The sequence below is a fragment of the Anabrus simplex genome, chromosome 11, assembly GCF_040414725.1.
Source record: "Anabrus simplex isolate iqAnaSimp1 chromosome 11, ASM4041472v1, whole genome shotgun sequence".
NCBI lineage: Eukaryota > Metazoa > Arthropoda > Insecta > Orthoptera > Tettigoniidae > Anabrus > Anabrus simplex.
In genome coordinates this window covers 12,032,022-12,057,992 of record NC_090275.1, presented here as the reverse complement: position 1 = coordinate 12,057,992, position 25,971 = coordinate 12,032,022, and the positions used below count along the sequence as shown (strand labels likewise).

The window sequence follows — 25,971 nt, the reverse complement described above, 5'->3', positions numbered from 1 at the left end:
ATAAAGACCTAATACGAATGGAAAAAGTGAAAGCCAGATTCTTGAAAGCAGCCCTCGGAATTTCAAAGTACACCAAGTCAAGACTAGCGTACGAACTCGCGAGAGAAACATTTCTAATAGAGGACCTGAGATGGAAATTCAATCTGCCCTGTACAGAGAACTGGAAGAAACTGCGGTTAGAGAGGGAGAAGAAAAAGAAGGAGATATGGCCAGAGTTCTACTCTTCAGAGGCCATGATGAACAGAGCATGGACCGGCACAAACCAGGAGCTGAGACATTTTGTAAATTCCATGGCAGTCCATGGCTACCATCACAAAATATGTAGGTCGAAGACATACCACGACCCGGACTCGATGTGCATATGTGAACTCTGTGATAAACATTGTGACCGATATCATGTACTGTCGTGTAAAAATCGTGTGAAATCAATCATAGACCTCTGTATTGATTAATTATCCTAATACTGAACAACTTGTGCGCAATAAAGTTTATATATATAAAATCGTTTAAAGTACGTGGGGACATAAAATTATTATTATTTGTTAGGTACGTTGGCGAGTAAAACAATCGTTTTAGTTGAATAGCTTTTATCACGTTTTAAACTTACTTCTCTCCAAATATTTACCTATATTGGCCCGAGTTACGAGATGTTAAACGACCACTTTGTTAATGATCTCGCCTGCTGTATAAATAGCAACAACCGCGAATATTTCTCAACTAAAGTAAACTCGTTTCCTCATCCCGAGGTGGCACAGCTCTTTTTAGACACACCACCAGTGGAGGGGAGTTACATGTACCGCTTTTACCGCATATCAACCTTCCTGCCATTCGTGAATCTCTGGCAGTACAGTACCGGGAATCGAAGTCAGACCCCGGAAAACAGGAACTTCTTGTGCTAACTATTACGCTGGCGGACATTATTAACTACAAAACACAGACATATAGCATGACTGATGCATGCTCGCAATGTGCGGGTCGGACACGAAGCTAGGCCTATTCATCTATCTGTGCGACGTCATCAGAGCTGCAGTAGACCTACGCTAAAGAGGTGGACATTTCTTAACTACGAAACACAGATGTAACACATGGATTTGACGCGTTTTTCATTGCGTAGGTCGTACGGACGAAACTATTCACAAATTTGTGCAATGTCATCAGTGCTGCAATAAGACTTGTATCCGCTTCGAAGCGGAATCGTCATCGTTCTCTGACGAATTACGTTGGGGGTCTTATAGGCCAGATTTATTTTTTTCATTTTCTTCGTCTCGAAAAGCCAGGGGAGGTCTAATACGCGAGGGGGTCTAATACACGAGTAAATACGGTATTTACAGTAGGAGCAGGGCAAATAACAGCGTCCATCAGCAGAGGCCCGACTTTAAATTCTGACACTACACTATTTGAAATGTTAGGAAATGTAATTACAAAGATTTATATTAACATATTTATATGGGAGCAGTCTAAGGAAAAAGATACAAGTAATCGGCACCAATGCGTAGGTGCTCTTTGACTGAGGAGATGAAAACTACCAAAGACATTGATAGATGCAGATACACTTGGGAAGGGATGAATATGTTTAAGATGATATGGAAGACTACTTGGGAGTTACAGCTCACTGGATGGATTCAAATTGGGAATATCATAATTCAACATAACAGGTTAAACATGTTAGAGGAAACCACAATGCCATTAACTTCACAGAAGAGTTTGAAGACGTAGTTCGTAAATGGGGTTTGTTAGGCAGAGTTGTCACTGTTTCCAGTGACAATGCAAGAAATATTGTTCTAGGAGTTGAGAGAGCAAAATACAACAATTTTTGGCATGCAGCCCACATTCTAGAATTTATTAAGTTTAAATAAATAAATCAAAGTACAGGGTGCAAGGTGGCAGAATGCCATTAATTGCAAAGAACTTTAACTCACATCTTTCTTCACAAGATGGAACTTCTTGAAGTTCAAGTAGCCGACAGGTGCTATGGCGTCATCAGAATGTATCACAGTCTCCCATTCCTCACTGGAATAAGAACGAAAGAAAAGGTCACCACAAATTACCAAACTAGCAAAACACGTGTTCATCATGGATTCTGTTTCTCGAGACATACTTACATGACAATAGTCTTGATAAACAATGGACAATCGAGAGTAAAAGTCTCATACTCTCCACCCTCGCCACAAATATTTAATCCGTATTTTTCTTTCTGGAAAGGAATTTTAACATCAAGGAAACAAACACAGGATTAAGTCCTGCCTCTACAACTCACTCACTATCTTGATGTTCAAAACTTAATTCCATTTGTCAAATAACAGTTCACAATTTTAAAATGAGTACAACAACATACCTTGATCATACTGTTGTACCTTTTAAAAAAAAAAAAAAAAAAAAAAAAAAAAACTTTTATATTAGACACGATCCCAAAACCCAGTTTAATTTCTTTTTGACACCGAGTGGACAACATTCTGACAGACAAGGATGTGATGAAGAAAGCCAAGTTAGAAGACGTGGAGGGTGAAGATCTTCCTGCTGGACAAGTGTAGCTGCTTCTGATGTAACAGACAGTGATAACAAAAACTATGGTAAAACAATTCAGAAGATCAGAATTATTTTTATTAGTGCCAGGAATTTAATAATCATAACAAAAAATTTTGGAAACTGGAACACTTGTGAAAGTGTTACGTAATTAAGGAAACAATGTAAAGAAATTGTAACAAAAGAACGTACAGTAAAAACTGGTTTATACATAATTAAAGGGGAACAATCTGAACTACTTATAATTCAGTTAATGTTTAAAAAAATCTTCTTAGAGAATAATAATATCTTACAAAAACGTTACTTAAGGAGGATTTTAAATGTATGTTAACTCTGACGCTTATAATGGACCTTCGTTTTTTCACTGTGATACTTTTCTGCTTACAATGAAGTTTCGCTGTGACGGTATGAGTGGTGCTGAGCATAGGGTCGGTCGTGATGTAGGCCCAGCCTCACAAGCACTGCCACTGTTCTTTGCGTTTTCCCTCAAACTAGATAACTTTCAGTGGAGTTATTGGACGAGCCTTCGGGCTGTAAACTTAATACAGAGACTCTTGACTGAAAAACACCACCGTACTCATAAATATTCACACAAAAAAATGTACAATGAAACAGGACATCATAATATGTGGGTTATCCTCCATTTCTAAAATAATTTGCCTTTGCTTCTTGAGAGATATACTCGGAAAAGCTCTTCAGTGCTAGAAATTCCGGTTGACTCTTTGATGTTTCTTACCCACGATGTTCTCCCACTCCCAATACCACTTCAACCCTCAATTTTGCCATCTAATAACCGCTGTAAGATCTGGTAGTGGCCATTCCTTAGTGTGTGACTGAAGTAAGAGATCTTTCTGCATATGATTGCAGTCATGAATTCTCTGTTAGCATTCACCCAGATGAGCACATTCTCATTTGTTAGCCAAACATTTCGAAGGCTTCTAGGCATTTAACTGAGGTGTTCTTGAGAGTCCATGTTTCTGCCTTACTCTTAGATTTATGTTGTCATGACAAAACAAGAACAATTTTGTGAAGGCATTCCTTGCCATTGCCATCCTCTGTCCGATTTCATTCTCAGGATGTACCTCCCAGGTATTTGAAAACTTTTGGAATATGAAAAGAAAAAAGAAAGATAAATACATATAGACTATGCAGGCATAGTTTCAGTCTGAGAAGTAATTCATTGACAGAGTCAAGAAAGCAACAATTTCCTTTCCTTTAAAACTGAATTGTTAAGAAAAATAGTGAATCAAACTAAAAGGAACAGTTACTCTAAACAGTGTACAGAAAAGAGCCGGGCCCCGTGGTGTAGGGGTAGCATGCCTGCCTCTTACCTGAAGACCCCGGGTTTGATTCCCGGCCAGATCAGGGATTTTTACCTGCACGTGAGGGCTGGTTTCGAGGTCCACTCAGTGCACATGATTACAACTGAGGAGCTATCTGACGGTGAGATGGCGGCCTTAATCTAGAAAGCCAAGAATAATGACCAAGAGGATCGGTCGTACCGACCACATGACACCTCATAATCTGTGGGCCTTCGGGGCTGTTGCGCCATGGGGGGAGGGGGGCTGTTTTTAAAGAAAAGGGACTGAACACATGTTTTTCAACAATCGTGTCTTAGATATGAAACTCTGCTACATAAAGTCTGCTACCGCCACAAAACCTCAATTCTGCTATGATTGGGAATGCTGCTCCATACTTCTGAGGAACAAACTGATGCCACAAAGCTTAAGGAGAACATTTACAAGATGGCTGTCAGACTTGCCCTCACATATGGCACTGAATGCTGTGCAAGGCAGAAGAAGAATGACCAGCAAATACGCAGCACAGAGATGAGAATGCAGTGGTGGTCTGTGGGTGTTACTCTGACCGAACTTCGATGTCACTGCTATGGGCACATCAAACGACGGGATGAAGATCATTCCGCACAGAAAGTTCTTGCCATCGCTGCTGCAAGGAAAGGTTACGGACACCCAAGAGCAAAGTGGTGGTGAACAGCTGAAACCACCTTAAGGAGCAAGGACACCCCTGTGGCCCAGATACACAAGTGGAGAGAATACTTTCTACGGATCAAGCGATACTCGGCAGTGTCCACAGTGCAGGCACATGTAAAGCCAGCAAAAGAAGATATCTGAGGAACTTCACTTCTGCTGCCTGAATACTGTTGTCCTCTCTCAAGGTTGCGGTCCAAGTCTCAGCTGAATAATTCAAGATCAACATAAAATAAGCCTTGTAAAAGATTTTCTTACAATTTTACTTGAGATATCTTCCTTCTATATCAAGTCTTTGCATTCAAGCACAGCTAGTGCAGTTGTAACACTGCTGTCTTCTCTTTCAGTCAGTTCTGCTCTGCAGCGTACTGCGATCTGACAAGAGGAATGGAATGATATGTACAAGTCAACCTTCAGGTTGAAAATATCTTTCTTCTTCAACCCTAGTTCTGCTACGTTGCATGGTCACTTCTCCTCCATTTCATCCATTCATAAATATGATCCACCCCTTCCAGATACAGCTGTGCGGCAACATTTCTCAATACTTTCTTGGGTATCTATTTTTCAGTGGCATCCCAGTCACTAATCTCTTTTCTACACAACTGTCACCTTACCTCATTACGTGACCAAACCGGTGTAGTCGAGGCTCACATGTCACTTGGAAGTTATCCCTTGCTAAATCATTCCTTATTCGATGCTATTTTTGTCGCTCCTCGAGACCATCTTAGCATTCTCACTGCCATGATCGCTTAGTTTCCTTTCCAGCATTTTGGTCACAGTCACCGTTTCTAACAAACATGTAAGCCTATAATAAATACAGAGAGGCCTGGTGCAGGTCTATTGGGCGACCTGCATGTCTTTGAAGATGAGGCCCCACCTAGGATGATTTCTAATGCTGAACATGCCACACACACCCAGCCCCCGAGCCACTGGAATTAACCAATGAAGGTTAAAATCCCCGACTCGGTCGGGAATCAAACCCGGAACTCTCTGGACCAAAGACCATGGAGCCGGACATGTAAGCCTATAGAGGCACCACACGACACACCTGCTCCTGGCGGACAGAACTCTTCTGTTCACTCCTGTACTGGCATAAAGCTGCCTGCTGCTGGTAGGGTCTCTGTCGTCGGTAACACATATATTCTGTTTCATATCTCTACAATCTAGTGCTCATCTCCACCTTCACCGCATGGCAGAGCACCACATCATATGCAAACATCTTCACCCAGGGAGCCCTTTTATGTATAAATGAGAATTATATTAATATCAATTAAGTATAAATCAGAAACATATTATATATATTATAATGGTGTTTTGCCAGAAGTTCTAAAACTACACTTCATTAAAATTTATTCAGATTTATGTGTATAAACCAGTTTCAACTGTATTACCAAAAGTAAGAGATGACCAAGCAGACAGACCTGTATCAAACATCAAGAATAATGTTGTTCTGAAAAAAATAAAAAAATAAAATAAAAATAAACCCCTCTGATAATATTCAAGAGAGATCACAGGTCTCAGAATTCAGATTGGTACCACTGAATTTCTAACACCATGGTGCTTCTGCAAAGGTATCTACCTCACTCACTTGCCCAACAGGAGAAATCAACGATGGTTGCCACTACTCTCAAACTTCCAAGACAACGTGCACATTAATGAAAACACAAAATCTTCCCAAGGTACAAACAACAGCAGTTCAAAAGACACAGCATAGGCTAATGTGAACTATACAGTCAAAAACATACATGAATTTGAGTCAATAAATGGCTATGCACTGAGAACCTGCCATTAAAGGAAACAGAACGGAAATAGCACATTCAGATGATAAAGAAGTATACAGAATGTAACAAAAGGCAGATGTGAGGATATAAGGAAGCCAAACAACACTTCGGTCTTATTTTATGATTGAAAATAATACTAGAAAAAAACCTATAACCTGTTTTCCAGTCACTGACCAAGTCAGGGATGTAATGAATGAATCATATACAGGCTATTAGTACGACGGGGTCGCCACTCCCAAAGCGATTTATTAATGACTGATAGATGATATGAAATGAGAATGGAGAGTGTTGGTGGAATGAAAGATGACAAGGAAAACCGGAGTACCCGGAGAAAAACTTGTCCCGCCTCTGCATTGTCCAGCACAGATCTAACATGGAGTGACCGGGATTTGAACCACGGTATCCAGCGGTGAGATGGGAAAATAATACTTATGCATGATTAATACAGTGATGTTCAGGAAGACAACTGACACGGCAATTCAGGTCCTATGTTGGATCTGGTTTGACATTACTTTCTCATCACATTTCTAGTAAATTTGCAAGAAAATGGTGGACAGGCTTTACCTTGTATGCAGCAAAACTAATCCAACAAGTGCTTCTGAAATTACCACACAATGGAAAAAATGTCACTATAGGTGTTGTTGACTGACTGACTGTATAAAATTATGTATAGCTTTATTTTCAAAGTGTTAACTGTTAAAATAAATAACTCTGTACATTTCTACCTGATTTCAAATTGGACCCGCAGAGGATGCAAGTGGAAACATATTTGGTCTTCAAAGAGTTAAGAGATGAGGAATCGAGACTGAAAAACGTGTAACTGCGCTTTAGGAACATGAAAGTAAAACAGGCTGACAACAGTCAAGTTATACATTGTATTGTAACAAAAGGATTAACCTACTGACGGGACAATTGTTCGCGCACATCAACTCCCAACTCATCCGATACACAATACAGAATCTAAGGCCTTGTTGACTGTGATTGGCAAATAAAGTGCCCTTGATTTATTCCCTGTTCATTAACCCACGAGGAGTTGCATCACGGTCTTTTAGACCGGACGCATATGTTTTTTATTCTTTCGGAATAGTTTCATGGTAGAAAGCTTCGTCCTTTCCTGTACCTTTCAACGGACTCGTCCACTACACATGTTTATGTTTGCTATTCCCACCTCCATCATCAGCGAGTAGAAACCTTTGTCTGTAAGCCTGGTTGTTTACACTGTGCACGACTCCTGACGTTTGGCGTCTGCGACTTTGTTGTCGGTATAGAAGTGTTTCGGTAGTTTCATGGATATATTTTACTTCAATAATACAATATGTTTGGTACAAAAACTAGTATTTTGTTTCAGGGACATAATGTTCTTTCATAATACGTGTATTGCATTAATTTTTTTTTACAACATGCTTTACATCGCAGGTATTAAGCCGACAATGGAACAGAAAGGGTCCAGGAGTGGGGAGGAATCGGCCATGGCCGTAATTAAGGTACAGCCCAAGCATTTACCTGGTGTGAAAATGGGAAACCATGGAAAGCCATCTTCAAGGCTGTGTTGCATTAAAAACTGTTATTTTGTTTCATGGATATGCTTTCCTTTAATAATACAGCTTGTTTTGCTATAAAAAGCTAGTATTTTATTTTATGGATTTATATATATATACTTTTCTTGGGACCGATGACCTAGATGTTAGGCCCTTCTAAATAACAAGCATCATCAACATCACACTTTTCTTACACAACACAATGCGATTTGCTACAAAAACTGGTATTCTATACTCCTCGGTCAAATCGGCCGTGCGCGATCCATTACGCAACTCTTTTGACGCGACCCCTCGTGGTTGGATCACAATCCATAACCTGTATTTATAAATAATTCACTTTTGAAGTTTGAAGAATTTGGCGCTTTAAAAATGTTTCACTGAGTATAGATGTTCTTCTGAGAAATAAATCTCTACACTTATAAAACATAACTTCCGCCTGTATGCAACTGTGCTCCATTATAACTCCAGAACTGCTGAAAAGATTTTTATGTAGTTTCTGCTACTGCTTAGAGGATCTCCAAGGAAGATTCTGTGAATTAATCACCGAAATGTAATGAAAGAAAGAAAGCCGGAAAAAAAAAAAAAAAAAAACCCTTGGAAGAAACAAAGCAGAGTTTCTTGGACTATGTTAACTAAACTGTTAAAGAAATCCACAAATTAAAAAATGCAAGTGATAAATATCATTATGGATCCGTATTGAAGATACTATACTGTAGGATGCTAATTAGTTTATTGATAATATCACCTAATCAAGACATTAAAATTTTAAACATTTGGGAATTTATCATTTTTACCATATGAATGTGAGACATGTTTCGCCTTTCATAGAAGGCATCTTCAGTTACTGTACCTCCTCAAGGTTGGTATTAACCCAATCGCATCATTTGACGACCCTAGCTCGTTATAGATACTCGTGGCATATGAATCAAATGACGAGCTCTGCTGTACATCAATCCATATAGTTCAGTCAATAACCCACAGACGCCACTTGTATGCATTCTGAGCTGAAGTTTACACATGTGGCTTCGGTTTTTTCCCTTTCACCAGGTTCTCGCACACTTCTGGAACAAGAGATAAGAGAATCTTTTTCACATAATTTCGCTCTTGTCAGTTGCCATCATGGCGTCAAGCAGATATGCTGGTATTGATGAAGAAGGAATCCGGAAGCTAATAGACAGTGTTTTAGAGAGTGATATTGAAGGCAGTGATGTTTGTGACGACGAAACAGACCCTGAAGTCCTTAGTTCGAGTACTAGCGATGCGTATAATAGTTCTGACGACACGGAAAGTGAAGCAAATACCGACGGTGTGCCGAGTCTTTCGAAACGAGCTCGTACCTCGGCACAGACTAACTTGACTGACTGGAACTGGACAAAAAGTGACAATAAACCTGTTGTATATAAGTTTAGTGAATACAGTGGGGTTAGTGAAAATTTATTGAAAAAGTTTGATACGCAGCCACTATCTGAACTCTCAGTTTTTTGTGAATACATGAACCCTTTGTTTGACAATATATCTGTCGAGACAAATTCATATGCAGCAAAACAGTTGAGGAATCCTGACAGAAAAAAGTTGGTTTGAGACTACACCCGACGAAATTAGGGCATATTTTGCGTTAGTTATACTAATGTCACAAGTGCGAAAGTCAAGAACATAGTTATACTGGAGTAAAAACAGGTGTATAAACACTCCTATTTTTCGTGAAACCATGAGCAGGGGAAGATTTATTATAATTTCACGATTTTTACATTTTGTTGACGATGAACAAGTCGATAGTAGTGACAAACTAAGAAAGATTAGGCCTTTAATACAACATTTCTGCTCCAAATTTTCAGAATTATATTTACCTTCACAAGACATTGCTCTAGATGAAAGTCTAATGAAATCCAGAGGCCGCCTTTCATATGTCCAGTGTAATAGGTCTAAACGTTCTAGGTTTGGAAGAAAAATTTACAAAATTTGTGAATCAAGTTCTGGCTACTGTCTCGTCTTTCAAAATTTATGTAGGTGATGATGTAACGGATCCAAGTCTGCCAGCGAGTACAAACGTCGTGCTCAACATGTGTGAACCCTTGTTAGGCCGAGGACATACATTGTTTTTAGGTAACTGGTATTCTTCCCCAGATTTATTCAAAAGGCTACACGACAAGCAGATGAATGTAATTGGAACTGTTAGACAGAACTGAAAAGACATGCCTCGCGATATCAGTAAGACAAAACTAAAACGTGGAGAGTATGAGACGTGGGCTGCCAACAGTATGTTGTGTGTGAAGTGGAAAGATAATGAGGACGTTTGCTTTCTCACCACTAAACACAAATCAGCTGACATGAAAGGAACAGGCAAACTCAGGCGAAGGAGAGGACAAACCCCAAGGGAAGAAGTGATAAAGCCCAAGTGTGGCCTTGAATACCAGAAGGGGATGGGTGGTGTTGACCTTCAGGATCAGGTTACAGCTCTGTTCCCCGTCATGCGAAGCACAGTGAAAGGATATAGGAAAATATTATTTTACCTCCTAGATATGTGTATTTTCAATTCCTTCACTGTGTATCACAAGATCGCTGCTAACAGAAAGACGAGCTACACGGACTTCAGAACTAGCATTGCACAGCAGCTACTAGAGACTGTTCAGTTGCGGGAGTACTCGGTTCGAGGTCGACCTTCAGCGAGCACCACCCCAACCAGATTACAAGCTAAATCATGGGCCCACTTTCCCATGCGTATTTCCCCTACAGAGAAGAAATCAAAAGTCACAAGAAGGTGTGTTGTGTGCTACAGCTGGGGAAAAAGAAGCGAAAGTTGCTGGCAGTGCAAAAAGTGTGGCGTAGCTCTTCACTTAGAAGAATGTTTTGAGGTGTACCACACCCAGCAGACGTACTAAAATAGCGGCATTGGTAAGTTTATTACTTCTTTATCATGCATGCAAATTTTCAGAAAGGAATATTTAATGGTTGGTTTTATATGATTTTCTAAATAATAGTGTGATGACGACGGCCGCAGAGCGGTATTTAAATGTGATTTCTTAGTGAACTCCTATGGTATTTAAATGTGAGGCGAATGGGTTAATATGGTAACAACATATCAGCCGAACCGAGCATTGTTTTTCTCGTTAGAATACTCCTACTGTAATTATGTCCAACTCGTTCGCTGAACGGTCAGCATACTGGCCTTCGGTTCAGAGGGTCCTGGGTTCGATTCCCGGCCGGGTAGGGGATTTTAACCTTAATTGGTTAACTCCAATGGCTCGGGGGCTGGGTGTGTGTGGCGTATTCAACTTTAGAAATCATTCTTTAGGGCCCTCATCTTCACAGACATGCAGGTCGCCTAATAGGCTGTCTACTAAGAAAAGACTTGCACCAGGCCTCTCTGGAGGCCATACGCCATTATTATTACTGTAAATATGTCAATATTAATTCTTAGTAATTATAATTTAAATATAAATCAGGTACTTGATTTAATCGTGAGCAGGTACAGTAACTGAAGATATGTAGATATAAGAAAAGAGCTTTTGAAAGAAAGAGAATCAAAGAACTGGATGAAATGAAGGATAAAAACGAGGCACGAAAGTTTTATGAAAGAACAAAAGACCTTATGAGAGGATTTCAACAAAGAGCTGTTTTCTTCAAGGATAAAGATGGAAACCTTCTGGGTGATAAAAGCAAAGTGCTTGGAAGATGGCAGGAGTATTTTTACGAGTTACTCAATGGAAATAATGAAGATGATAGAGAGGAGGAAAATATAAATGTTGATGGGGAAGAAAGAGAATTGGAAGAGGAATCAGTAAAACAGCCAGACTTAGAAGAGGTCAAAGCTGCACTTAATGCATTAAAGAATAATAGAGCCCCAGGTGAAGATGGAATGGAGACAGAGCTGTTGAGATATGGGGGAGAGGGAATAGAAAAGGCTATTTATGAATTGATTAAGGAGGTTTGGACAAAGGAGGAAATACCCAAGGATTGGACATTGGGTATAATTTACCCAATACATAAAAAGGGAGATAAGGCAGTATGTGGAAATTATCGAGGGATCACCTTGCTGGATGGAACGTATAAGGTTTTTGGTAAGGTACTAGCCTTAAGATTGGAATTATGGATGGAAAGAATATCAGGGGATTACCAAGCAGGCTTTAGAAAACATCGCTCTACTCTGGACCAGATATTTATATTACGACAAGTACTAGAAAAGTTTTATGAATATGACAAACAGCTACATCAGCTGTATGTTAATTTTAAACAGGCATATGACAGTCTAGATAGGGGTAAAATTTACAAGATTATGAAAGAATTTGGAATACCGAGGAAATTGATTAGATTAACAGAAATGACCTTAAAAACAATGGTATGCAAGGTGAGAGTGGAGCAAGATCTGTCAGGGGAGTTTTTAGTGGAGAGAGGACTAAGACAGGGAGACGTACTTTCCACACTGCTTTTTAACCTAGCATTGGAAAAAGTAATCCGTCAATTGCCCATCAACTCAGGGGGAACCATTCTGAACAGATTAGTACAAGTGATAGCATATGCTGATGATGTAGCAATAATTGCAAGAAATGAAAGAGCTCTTGAAGACAGCTACTTAGTATTAGAAGAGAAAGCATGGGACCTAGGACTAGAAGTGAATATAAAACAAAATATATGAAGATGGGAGATACAGAGGGAGTAAGAGGAAGGACCACAGTAAGATTAAATGGGAAGGATTATCAAAGAGTCACATCTTTCAAATATCTAGGCTATATAATAACAGAGGACAATAAAATCTCCGTGAAAATACAGGAGAGGATAACAAGAGGAAACCAATGCTTTTACGCCTTGCAAAATATGTTTAAATACAGGAATGTCAGCAGGAATACAAAAATTAAAATATACACAACAGTACTAAGACCAATAGTTATGTATGGATCAGAATGCTGGGTGATGACCTCCAGAGTGGCTGTTACGGTGAGAAAGATATTTGGTACAGTAAGAGATCAGGATGGGTGGAGAATGAGGACAAATGTAGAATTGCAAGGACTGTTTGGCCAGCCAGATATTGTTACTAAAATTAAGCAGGGAAGAATTAGGTGGGCAGGTCATGTTCAGAGAATGGCAGAAACCTGCACAGTTAAAAAGGTGTTTACAGGAAAACTCGATGGAAGGAGGAGAAGAAGACCCAGGAAAAGATGGATTGATGATGTTGAGGATGACCTTAGAAAGTTAGGAGTTAAACTTTGGAGAAGAAAAGCTGAGGACCGAGATTAATGGAGGCAGGTGATAAAGGAGGCCAAGGACCTAAGAGGACTGTAGCGCCGACCAGTAAGCAAGTAATTAATTAATTATAATTTAAATATAAATCAGGTACCTGATTTAACCTTGAGGAGGTACAGTGCCTGAAGATTCCTTCTATGAAAGGCGAAACATGTCTCACATTCATATGGTAATAATGATAAATTCCTAGTTGATTAAAATTTTAATGTACTGAATAGATGATATTATTAATAAACTAATTAGCATCCTACAATAGGTAAGAATTGTAGAGCAAAGATCCAGAGGCCACATCTCTATACCCACAATAACAGTTTTTTATATTTGTTACGAGAAGAAACCCTGAACCAGGTACAGGAAGAGCTTATCACTGCCTGATATCTCCAAACTGTGTCTGTAAGAAAGTTCACAAGACCACATACGTGTCTTTTAAATGCAGCCCACATGAACAGTTTATATCCGGCACTTAGCAGTATGTGTAGAGCTGTAATTTCAGTTTCCTACCGTCAGCTGACTGTGGAATGACAACCTCTAATGTACTTAATACAGGTTTGAAATTTTTTATTTCCAAGTTCTGTTAATTTTGGTCAGGGTAGTGAAGTGGCTTTGTTGTTGCAAAGATCTTGCTTTGTGTTCCTATAAACGATTTTTTACAAAACTCAAAAGATGCAATTCTGGTCACCACAGGTAAAGAATCTAGTATTCAGAAAAACAGAAAATCATTCTGAACTGGAAGGAAAGCTTAACAGTATCTGCGACTCACGACCTGGCATTTGACAACCTTCAACCAAATGACACGATTCTCTCTCACTGTCAAGACAAATGAAACCTGTTTACCTCAACCAAAGTGTACCTAAAAAAAGGACTGACAACAAACCTAAGAGAACAACGTAAGTTTTGAGTGTTACTTGAAGACAAGAACACTAACACAGGTCAGTAAACATCTTATAACAATACACATCTCTTGAGTCATGCACACTTAACAACTATCACAACATGCAAAAAACAATTCATTTTTACTTGAATACAAATCAGATTGCATAGCACAGCCAAAGATTTTATAATGTTTCTGTTTTGCATTAAAGCAGTTATGAATTGTGATATAATAACTTATTTCCATTTCACACAGGATACAACTAAAGAATTAAGCAGAAATTAGTTTACCATTTTGACGATGTGCGGCTGAAGTTCTGCAAGGGTAATGCCGAGGTGTTTGGAAGGACTGAGTCCCAGGGCTGCCACCTTGATAACAATCGCATTAACTTTGCAATCAATCATCTCCTGTAGCAAGTCTTCTTGGTCCCGACGCCATAAGTAAGCCAATGCAATTAGGCCAAGACGAGAACATCTTGAATCAAATAATAAACAGTCTTCCTGAAGTAACCCAACTGTCAGAGTGCCACGCTAAATACAGCTACAGTAAGTATGTTGAATGTACAACTCACCGCGTTTATAGTACAAGTAAAAGTCAGTTCAGCGAAGAAAGCTAAACAACACATAATGGATTTTGATTAAGGTCCACAATTCCAGACATTATGGAGTCTTCTGGGTTCATACCATAGACCTTGTAGTTGAATGATTAACTTTCCCGCAACCTGCCTCTTTACAATTGTTCTTCACTCAATCATGTCACTTGACCAGCTGGGGCGAGCTCTATCTGCGTCTAACGGCTTGTAGGTATGGCACGTGTAACAGATACAGACAATGCGAGCTCTCTGAATCACTGCATGTTCATTATCAAACCTTTCAGTATGCAGTACACACAGTAAATGTGAAACGTGGGCACAACTGCACTTCACAGCAGCAAGAGTCATCGTGGACAGAGCAGGACTTGAGAGGTGCATGCACGCGCCTTCTCGTCAGACGACCACACTAGTATAAGTTACATTTAGTTCAAATCCACACTCACAGATATCTCTTGTATGCATTCTGACTTGAGCTTAAAACTTTTGGAAATTCTGCAATCTAAGTCTTGGTTGAGAAACAACAGTGCCTTTATGGTATCTTTCTCCACTGTCATATTGACAGTGGGTTAATACTATTGTGTGGATAGTGTTTTAGACAGTGGTTCTGAAGGCAGCCGTTACAGAGATGACAAAACAGTGCGTGAAGATAATGATAATCCTGCTAGAACTAATAGCAGAATTGAGGGGAAGGAAAGTTACTGCGATATTACACCAGGCTTTATGTTTGTGCCAAGCCAATTCACTGTATTGTATAATGTTGATTTTCAGAGTGCATTCGAAGCTACAGTCATGTAGGATGTTCACGGCTGAATGGAGTGGCTGCCAGATCCTGGCTGAGGATAAAATAATGGACCAGGCACAACAGGAACAACAGGAAGGTGAGGAAGCTGATGATAACAGTGAAAATAACAGAACAAACTGTCAGGTGTAAGGAAAAATTTGGACATTTTGCAGACTACATTGGTTATGGTCCACAGCAGCCAAAGAGGTGCTGTTGAAGCTATGGCAATATTATTATAGCTCAAGATTAATGGCCAAGGAGATTTGTGGTGCTGACCACCCATCACCCTGTAATCTACAGGCCATCGAACTGAGCAGCGGTCGCTTGGTAGGCAAGGCCCTTCAGACTGTAGGACCATGAGGCTGAGTGGTAGTATCAGGGTCCTTCTACAATGCACTGCTGAAATGCCAGGACGGGTTGAAGACCTAAGATTTGCGCAGTTCCTTGAATAAACAACAGCCTGAACATGTATTGTATGACAGCTGAGACACTTCTTTGAGCCAAGCAATTTACTACAATTTCCATGGCATTTACAATTTATTTTTAAAAAAAACTCCATAATGTCTCGAAATGAACACACCGTGTGAACTATGACAAGTACCTACTTACCAAGTTTTTCTATTTCCCTAGAAATGAGAGCGCAATAACTGAGATAGGATACTTACACATTCTCAACTCGGATTCGCTGATAATCTGACAATATGGCTCCGACAGCAACCGCTTCAACATCAACTTCTTCCTATTAATATGTAAAATTAGTCCTTTATAAATGTTCAATGTAACAAATTCACTAAATGCTATCAGCAAGAAGAGCTACCTGTAACTAGAATCTAGAGAAATATCGGTAACAATGAACAAGCTTAAACAGTGTGTTGGTACAGCTCAGCTGAAGGATGATCTCAGTACCACAATCTATACACATCACAAAACAAAGTCCCTGGTAGGTGTCTGTTTGTGCAGACTATTCTTGGTAACAACCAAACAGATTCTGATACCGTTTTCACCATAGTATAGAGCATTTATCAAGGAAGGCTTATGTATATGAAGCAGACGCGCCTCTATAATATTAATAATAGTAATGTTATTTGCTTTACGTCCCACTAACTACTCTTTTATGGTTTTCGGAGACGCCGAGGTGCCGGAATTTAGTCCCGCATGACTTCTTTTACGTGCCAGTAAATCTACTGACACGAGGCTGACGTATTTGAGCACCTTCAAATACCATTGGACTGAGCCAGGTTCGAACCTGCCAAGTTGGGGTCAGAAGGCCAGCACCTTAACGGTCTGAGCCACTCAGCCCGGCTCTCCATAATACGATATGCAGAACCATCAGAATGAAAGATACACTATGTGATCAAAAGTATCCGGACACCTGGCTGAACATGACGTACAAGTTCGTGGCGCCCTTCATCGGTAATGCTGGAATTCAATATGGTGTTGGCCCACCCTTAGCCTTGATGACAGCTTCCAGTCTCGCAGGTATACGTTCAATCAGGTGCTGGAAGGTTGCTTGGGGAATGGCAGCCCATTCTTCACGGAGCGCTGCACTGAGGAGAGGTAGCAATGTTGGTCGGTGAGGCCTGGCACAAAGTCGGCGTTCAAAAAAATCCCAAAAGTTTTCTACAGGATTCAGGTCGGAACTCTGTGCAGGCCAGTCCATGACAGGGATGTTATTGTCGTGCAACCACTCCCCCAGAGGCCGTGTGTTATGAACAGGTGCTCGATCGTGTTGAAAGATGCAATCACCATCCCTGAAGTGCTCTTCGACAGTGGGAAGCAAGAAGGTGCTTAAAACATCAATGTAGGCCTGTGCCGTGATAGTGCCACACAAAACAACACAGGGTGCAAGCCCCCTCCATGAAAAGCATGACTACACCATAACACCACCACCTCCAAATTTTACTGTTGGCACTACACACACAATATTCAATATTACATGCAATTAAGATGAAATAGGAAGAGACTTGAGAATGCCAGGTAAGATATTGAAAATGAAATGGATGTAATACTGGCAGATGACGTTCACCGGGCATTTGCCATACCCACAATCTGCCATTGGATCGACACATTGTATACTGTGATTCGGCACGCCACGTAACGTTTTTCCACTGTTCAATCGTCCAATGTTTACGCTGCTTACACCAAGCGAAGCATCGTTTGGCATTGACCTGCATGATGTGTGGCTTATGGGCAGCCGCTCGACCATGAAATCCAAGTTTACTCACCTCCCCACGAACTGTCATAGTACTTGGAGTGGATCCTGATGCAGTTTGGAATTCCTGTGTGATGGTCTGGATAGATGCCTGCCAATTACACACTTTACGACCCTCTTCAACTGTCGGGGGTCTCTGTCAGTCAACAGACGAGGTCGGCCTGTACGCTTTCGTGCTGTACGCGTCCCTTCACGTTTCCGTTTCACTATCACATCAGAAACAGTGGACCTAGGGAAGTTTAGGAGTGTGGAAATCTCGCGTACAGACTTCTGATACCAGTGACACCTAATCACATGACCACGTTCGAAGTCCGTGAGTTTCGCAGAGCGCCCCATTCTGCTCTCTCACGATGTCTAAGGACTACTGAGGTCGCTGATATGGAATACCTGGCAGTAGGTGGCAGCACAATGCACCTAAGATGAAAAACGTATGTTTTTGGGTGTGTCCAGATACTTCTGATCACATAGTGTATAATATACAGCGATAAGCGATACAACACCGAGTGTTGTTATCGAGTCAGAGATCGGTGCCCATTCAGATACTGGTGATATGGCAAACCTTGTTTGGATCTGTGAATGACAGAACATTAGCACACTTAACTACAGCTTTCTCCGAGGGTCGCCTGTAAGGTTCTGTATGAACTGCATGCATCGCAAGGATGACTGGCGTATTTGTGTGGAAAAAAGGCTTTTCTTTTTGTAACTCTTTAACTTTTTTTTTTTTACAAGTCAGTTATTTATATCGTCGATGTCCCTCCAAATCGGGGTCTTATAGATTGATTACTATGTTTACCTGTATCTTTTCTGTACATTTTCAAGAACTTCAAAGCCGATAGGACATGGAGTAAGGCGTTTCTGCCCGGTGGGGGGATGAATGCACACGAGTTTGGTTGGCACTTCCTGTATGCAATACAAATTTATATTTGCCTGTTACACTTAATGCAATGGACTGGGCATCACAGAGCAGAACAACCAACATAATTCACCATGAGCCACCAATGATATGAAGTATTAATCTAAGACAAAAGAGAGCTGATCAGTGGCGGTTTTTTAAAAGACGGAAGGCCGTTTGAGAACTCCTTGGCTTACAATGCCTAAACTGTTAATAACAGATCCCAAATATGTCTGGATGAACTATTGAGCATAAAAGGCTCTACAAAATAGTCTGCAATGATGTATAAACCTTCTTACAAATTGTACAAAATTGTGTTGATTATCCCCCTAGTCAATATTCAATATTACATGCAAATAAGATGAAATAGGAAGAGACTTGAGAATGCCAGGTAAGATATTGAAAATGAAATGGATGTAATACTGAGTATTGACTAGGAGAATAACCAACACAATTTTGTATAATATGTAAGAAGTTCTACCGTCAAGACAGATCTAACACGAGATTTATAGTCTGTAATATAAATACCTATAAAAAGTAGTCCTCAATACGTGTTTTTATGTTATACACTGGCGGAAAAAAATAAATCCAAACATCATGAAATTAGGAATGTAGAATACAGAAATGTTGGCAATATATCCGTCGAGGTAACATATTTAATTGATTAAAGGTACAAGACTACAGGTTAATATCCGCACAAGAAAAGCCCTTACAAATGTACCATGCTGGTCCATTAATAACCAGTGTAATCGCCTGACTGTTGAATGCAGGCATGCAAACGTGCTTGCATTGTGTCGTACAGGTGCCAGATGTCAGCTTGAGTTCCATGCCTGTTGCACTTGGTCGGTCAATACAGCGACGGTTAATGCATTTGAGGATGACGCTGGAGTTGTCGTCCAATGATGTCCCATATGTGCTCAATTGGGTACAGATCGGGGGATTGAGCAGGCCAAGGCAACATGTTGACACTCTGTAGAGCATGTTGGGTTACAACAGTGCCATAGCGATGTGCATTATCCTGTTAGAAAACAACCACCCCCGAGAATGCTGTTCATGAATGGCACCACAACAGGTTAAATCACCAGACGGATGTACAAATCTGCAGTCAGGGTGCGTGAGATGTCCACGAGAGTGTTCCTGCTGTCATAGGAAATTGCTCCCGAGAGCAGAATTCCCGGTGTAGTCCAGTGTGTCGATGCTGCAGACAGGTGGCATGCAGGCGCTCACATGGCCTCCTAATCAACAAATGGCCATCACTGGCACCAAGGCAGAACCGGCTTTTATCGGAAAACACAACGGACCTCCACTCCATCCTCCGATGAGCTCTCACTTAACACCACTGAAATTGCAGATGGGAGTGGTTTGGGGTAAGTGGAATGCACACCGCAGGGCGTCTGGCTTGGAGCTGTCCTTCAAGTAACCGATGTAGAACAGTTTGTTGCATCACCATGGTGCCAACTGCCGCTTGAACTGCTATGGCAGGCGCAGTCCACTGCACCACAGCCATACACCGAATACGGCGGTCCTCCCTCTTGGTGGCGCCACGGGGACGCCCGGAGCCCAGGATTCCTGCGAGCGTACTTTCTCGTGCCACTGCTGCCAGCACGCATGCACAGTGGAGACATTCCAGACAAGAGTTCTACAATAGCGTGGAAGGAAAACCCACCTTCAGTAGTCCTATTATATGGACTCGTTTCAACCGCAGTGAGCTGTTGATACTGGCCTCTTCGTCGTCGTAAAGGCAATCTTGATCCACTTACAGTCACTGCGCCCAATTTCACAGGTAACTAACGCTCTTGCACAATACTTAAAGCAAACCTGGTGTGCAACGTCATGAGGCCGCTACTAGCACCAAGCTAATGCAATTTGTGGGAAATTTAAATCAACGTCATCTCTCAGATATATAAACATGGATACCAACGTTCATTAATCTAGCACAACACCTTCTTGGTCTTTGGATTTGTTTCCCCGCCTGTGTAGTTTCCAATAAAAAATCATTCTTGTCCTTTTAATATCGAAGTAGATAAACAAGGCATGCAGTTCATACAGAACCTTATGGGTGCCTCTTAGCCACCTATTGGAGAAAGCTGTAGTTAAGTGTACCGTCAGTTGTCCTTTTAAGTTTTCTCCTCTTTCTGATGCTCCCACTTTCCACAGTGGACTGCCATTTTTTCTTCAAGTTTCACCTTTCTTTCTGACTTGATTCAACACATATATATTATACTGTATACTACGCTGAAGTATTTGAAATACTGTAGTTTGCCTGCTGCAGTTTTCAATATCCTACCTGGCAATCTGAAGTCTCTTCACAACCAGCATCTCTTTAAATTTATTTTCCCGTGCGTGCGTGTGTGTGTGTGGGGGGTAGAATAACAGCAACAGTATTCCGTGCCTGTCGTAAGAGGAGACTAAAAGGGGCCTCAGGAGCTCTGGGAGCGTGGGTTGGCAAATACGGCAACCTTAGCTGAGTCCTGGCACTCTTTCTACTTACTTGTGCCAGACTCCTCACTTTCATCTATCCTATCTGACCTCCCTTGGCCAAGTCTTGTTCTTTTCTAACACCAACGGTATTACATATGGGAGCCTAGCGAGTCTTTCATTTTCATACCTTTTGTGACCCTTGTCTTTCTTTGAATGATACCTTCATTTTTCGAAGTTTCGAATCCCTTCCATTTTTTTCTGTCCGATTAGTGTTATTGAATATAGAGGATGGTTATTATAATCTATCAGCTTCATTATCCGTATTTTAAGCACAGAAGTATGAAGGATGAGTTTTCCATCTAATCAATATTTTATTTTACAAAATGTTTAGAATTATTTACATTAAAACAGTACCGGTTTCGACCTGTAAATAGGCCATCATCAGCTGTTGGTGAACCTGCTTAATAGTGATTGTACACAATAAAACATTACTAAACACTAATTAAACAAGAATGCCTTATTCTAATATAATACTAATGTTAAGATGTATACATATGGTACAATTATAGGGCTTTGACTTGTTGGAGTCTCATTCAAATATCTATGCTGTTGCCAACATTACGCACTTTTTACCTTTAACAACACCTGCATCCACCTCATAACTAATATTTTCAAAAGACACAATCTAAGAATAGCTACAGAACCATTTTACTAAATCTGTCAATGAAAACAACAAATACAGCCACTCAGGAGTGTACCGCATAAATGCAACGACTGTGAAACCAGCTACATCGGGTGCACCGGCAGATGTTTTTCTATTCGCTACAACAAACATATCAATGCCACTAAATACAATCGCTTTTCATCCATAGGGCAACATGTCGAGGAACACAAGCATAAGTTCACTAATATCGAGAATGACACGTAAATTTTAAATATGAACCCCACAGGCCCAGTGCTCAATATAATGGAAGATTTTTATATCAATATGGACCAATACGCTAATCCCAACCTCAACTTAAATGAAATCACAGATAAAACAAATATTCTCTTCAACACAGCCATTCCCATTCTAAAAGACACATATTTAAAAAGAATCAACAGACACAAACCCACACACAACCCAAAAGACACACCCCACTCCCTCCAGAGGCTGCTTCCCCCTCCCCACCACCTCTCAATCTGAACACTACGAAACCACATGACGTACACAGCACACTCCCGACTATATTTAAGGCCATATGCAGCCCACACATAAGTAACACACACTCTATAGCACATAAACCATTTAGCAGGCACTCTCTATCAGTTATCCTAATTCCTACTTTCTTTTTCTTTCTCAGATTTTTTTTATTTACCTGAGCATAAATGCAAGAATGAAGAGAGTTCTATCAACCTACTTTCTTTAATTTCAATATGTCATACATAGCATGATATGCCTCAACAAAGATCCTGAAAACTAGCATGTATCAGCAACAACATAGACTAAGAATGAACATAGCACCTGTTAAACAAACTACACAACCTCAATCAACTGAACGCAAAATTGCGGCCCAACAATGCACTTTGATTCTATGTATACAAGAGTTGGACATAATGCTGGCATACTGCATAGATATTTGAACTTGACACCAAAACCACAGTGACCATTTATTCTCTAGGAACTATACCTTATTTTTAACCTCAGCTATACAATCTTTGGAATATGTGGCATTCATGGGACTCCAGCATGCCAAAGCGCTTCATTGTACCATTTACAGGTCGAAACCAGTACTGTTTTAATGTAAATAATTCTAAACATTTTGTAAAATAAAGTATTGATTAGGTAGAAAACTCATCCTTCATACTTGTGTGCTTGTAGAGGATGGTTGCCTAGTGGTACTTCCTCTTAAAACAATAAACACCACCAAATAAAGAAACACCACAAGTAACTCATTTTAAGGATTCATTCAAGAAATTCTCAACAACACAATGCGGCAAGAACAAATATATATAATGCTTTAATTGGTAGTAATTACAGAACATACGTTTTCACAAAGACCTTTTTGATGAACAGTATGACAAGCTGTCACAGTTTTTATAAAAAGGCACTTAAAGTTGGTAGATACTAATATGATTAATTCTCCCACAACCGAACCCCTCCAAAGGTTTTTATGAATGTTTTAGGACAATTTTAGAAAAGCTATATCTTAGTATGTTTCTACTGTTTTCACCTAAGTGTAGCTGATGATGTTTGTATAAAAACAAAACATGTACCACTAACTGAAAAAAATTGCTTAAGGCAATAAATTTATGGTATCGAAAAGGTGGAATAAATATTTAATTTACATTTTTTTTTTAAAAGGTTGGTAGAGGAAATCCCTCATAAACTTATGAGTGTAATGGGGTCTGGCCTGTTATATAATGTTAACAGATCTACCCGTTTCAATACCTTGGGTGTAATATATTTCAATATTTACAATACCCATGGATAACTGTTTGCAAATGCAGATGCGGATAATATTTTGTATATCCGTGCAGGGCTCTAGTTATAACTCTCTGAACCGAAGGTAGTACACCGACTGACAGAAAGTAAATCCCCTGAGGTGTGATGGTGAAAGTGAAAATATGTCAGCTGAATGAACAGGTTACATTTTACCAACTGTAGCTTCATTTACAGGAAATTTCAGATAAAAAACTAAAACCGATTCATTCTCTTTTCTCACTTTTCCTGGACAATGATTTAATGAATTCAACCGCTATGCATGCCAGTCCCTTTATAGGACTAATCGTCTCAACTTCAAGATCGTAACCAAAGGGATGTTATATTACATGAAATTTGGAAGTCCATTTATGACAAGAGGAGACGAACATCCTCATAATAAAAAATAACAGTCCACTAGACTCTCCTTTCATACCCCATGATTTGGATAAAAAATGTCTTCATATTTCCTTCATTGTGGAGATAATCAACCATGACGAGCTCAAAAACTATTGACCAGGTATGAAAATATATTTAATGGATGAAGTATTAAATATTTAATATAACTAAATTTCAGAAGACGTATAAACACCCTTCACGCAATGCTAATGAACACTGAGATCGTACCTTCTGCTAAATGCTGCCAACACACTGCAAGTAGATCACCATACAAGTAGCAAAAATGTCACCATCAAGAAAATGTTATGATCTACACTACCATATTAGTTACGGTTTCTGAAACTGATCCCTCTGCACTAGAAGTTTGTCCTGTCATTGCCTAGCCCAGCTAGTTGCAACTGACAGCTATATTTAACACACAGAGTAGCATTCCCACAGCCAAGCTCTGAACTGACATACTGGCGCTGGGTGCAGAAACACAGACAGTTCAACTGTTGTAGTTTGTGAAAGGAAAATAAACCACATTTGCTGGTGTATAAACTTTCCTCAGCTTGTCCCAGTTATTTCTAGGGTTACTGGAGACTTCCAGGCTCTTTCTTTTTTTTTTTCTCTTTTTTCAGCTGGGGGTTTAAGACCGGATACCTTTCCTGGCACCACGTGATTCTTGAGATGAAAATCTCAACCCAGGATTGACCGGGACTCAAACCTTCACCTTCTGGGTGGCAAGGTAGCAGCTAAGCCCTGAGGTAATCACACCCCCCTACAACTGCTGCTGCATGTTGTGGACAAAACGGCACGATATCATTAGACTCAAAATTATTAGACTTCTACCTTATCACTGACACTTAAATGCCACTGAGAAGATCTGATCTAATGTTAAGAGTAATATTGCTGCAAGAAAAAAAGGATTTCACAGTTTCTGAAGTAGAAACTCAGCTAGCCGAAACTGTGGTGAACGTACGTGCACCATACACAAACAGTGAAGAGTGGGGAAGGTGTAGAGGAGGAGCCGGTGATAGTGACAGGTTCCAGTAATTCTGAGATTAGTGTAGGCCAACCATTAGCAGTGAGTTACCTGTTCATTCCTCATTCTCCTTTCGTCTTAATAATTTACTTTTCTCGATTTAGGGTCAGTACGTGATTACGGGAGTGTGTTTTCAATTCTTATGAACTTCCCTTCTATGTTTCATAGTTCATTAGGTTTTCTCAGTATTACTGTGTGCACTGTCTGTTCTGGCAGCTGTACGCTGCCTTCAACATGACGGACAGTACGACTAGCAGCTACCGTGACTGTGGTCAGTAGTAACACACGTTCATTTTCATCATTAATATTTTCCTTGTCATTCCCTGTACTGTATATTTCAATTGTTATATCACATACAATTTTTTATCATAATTGCTGTAATTTGTGAAAAGATCAATACGTCTTCCAGCTGCTTGACAGGGTGAATGATGCATTCACTTCCCTTACTCTCTGTATTTCATCTCACTAACTGCTTCATGGGATAGGAAATGATTTCAAGTACCAGTTCACATAAAGTGACAGTGATATCAAATTACTTGCATACTTCTACAGATCAATTTCACAAACCAAAAGCAGCATATTTAACTAAGCAACAATATCAATTCATACATTTAATAGAAACGAAACAAGATATACAACTAAAAACTTTATAAATTTGTTCACTTATACATAATACAAATTTAGGGAACACCTAATTTTTCTTAGGGCTATTTGCTTTACGTCACACCGATACAGATAGGTCTTATGGCGACGATGGGACAGGAAAGGCCTAGGAATTGGAAGGAAGCGGCTGTGGCCTTAATTAAGGTACAGCCCCGGCATTTGCCTGGTGTGAAAATTGGAAACCACGGAAAACCATCTTCAGGGCTGCCAACAGTGGGGCTCGAACCCACTATCTCTCAATTACTGGACACTGGTCGCACTTAAAGCGACTGCAGCTATCAAGCTCGGTATTTTTCTTAGGGAAGGAAAAGGGAAATTTAATGGCAAGAGGAAGGTACATGTAATACTGAAAGCTTCCTGAGGAGTACCCACACATTTATTTCATATTTGGCAACCAACATCTGCAGCATAAGTTCAGTTTGTGCCGAGGTTGACATCACACTGCTCCTAAAATATCTCAACATCAATTATCAATCTTTTTTTCCACTGAAAGTGAAGGAATGTCTAAGCTGTTGATATTTTATTGATGGAATAAATCTAAAAGATGTTCAGAAAAAGCCCTTCTATTTGCAATAGTTTCTCTTTTT

At 40.1% G+C, this 25,971-nt stretch overlaps 1 protein-coding gene across 1 annotated transcript in view; it reads right to left on the bottom strand.

The window, feature by feature from the left end:
- Window positions 1-25,971, bottom strand: part of LOC136883510 (uncharacterized) — an 80,482-nt gene that overhangs the window by 36,739 nt on the left and 17,772 nt on the right. The window contains exons 5-8 of the mRNA XM_067155865.2: window positions 15,978-16,051; window positions 14,230-14,413; window positions 2,103-2,194; window positions 1,920-2,010 (exon numbers count right to left, since the gene is read on the bottom strand). Coding sequence (XP_067011966.1) covers window positions 1,920-2,010; window positions 2,103-2,194; window positions 14,230-14,413; window positions 15,978-16,051 — 441 coding nt within the window. The remainder of the gene's footprint in view (window positions 1-1,919; window positions 2,011-2,102; window positions 2,195-14,229; window positions 14,414-15,977; window positions 16,052-25,971) is intronic.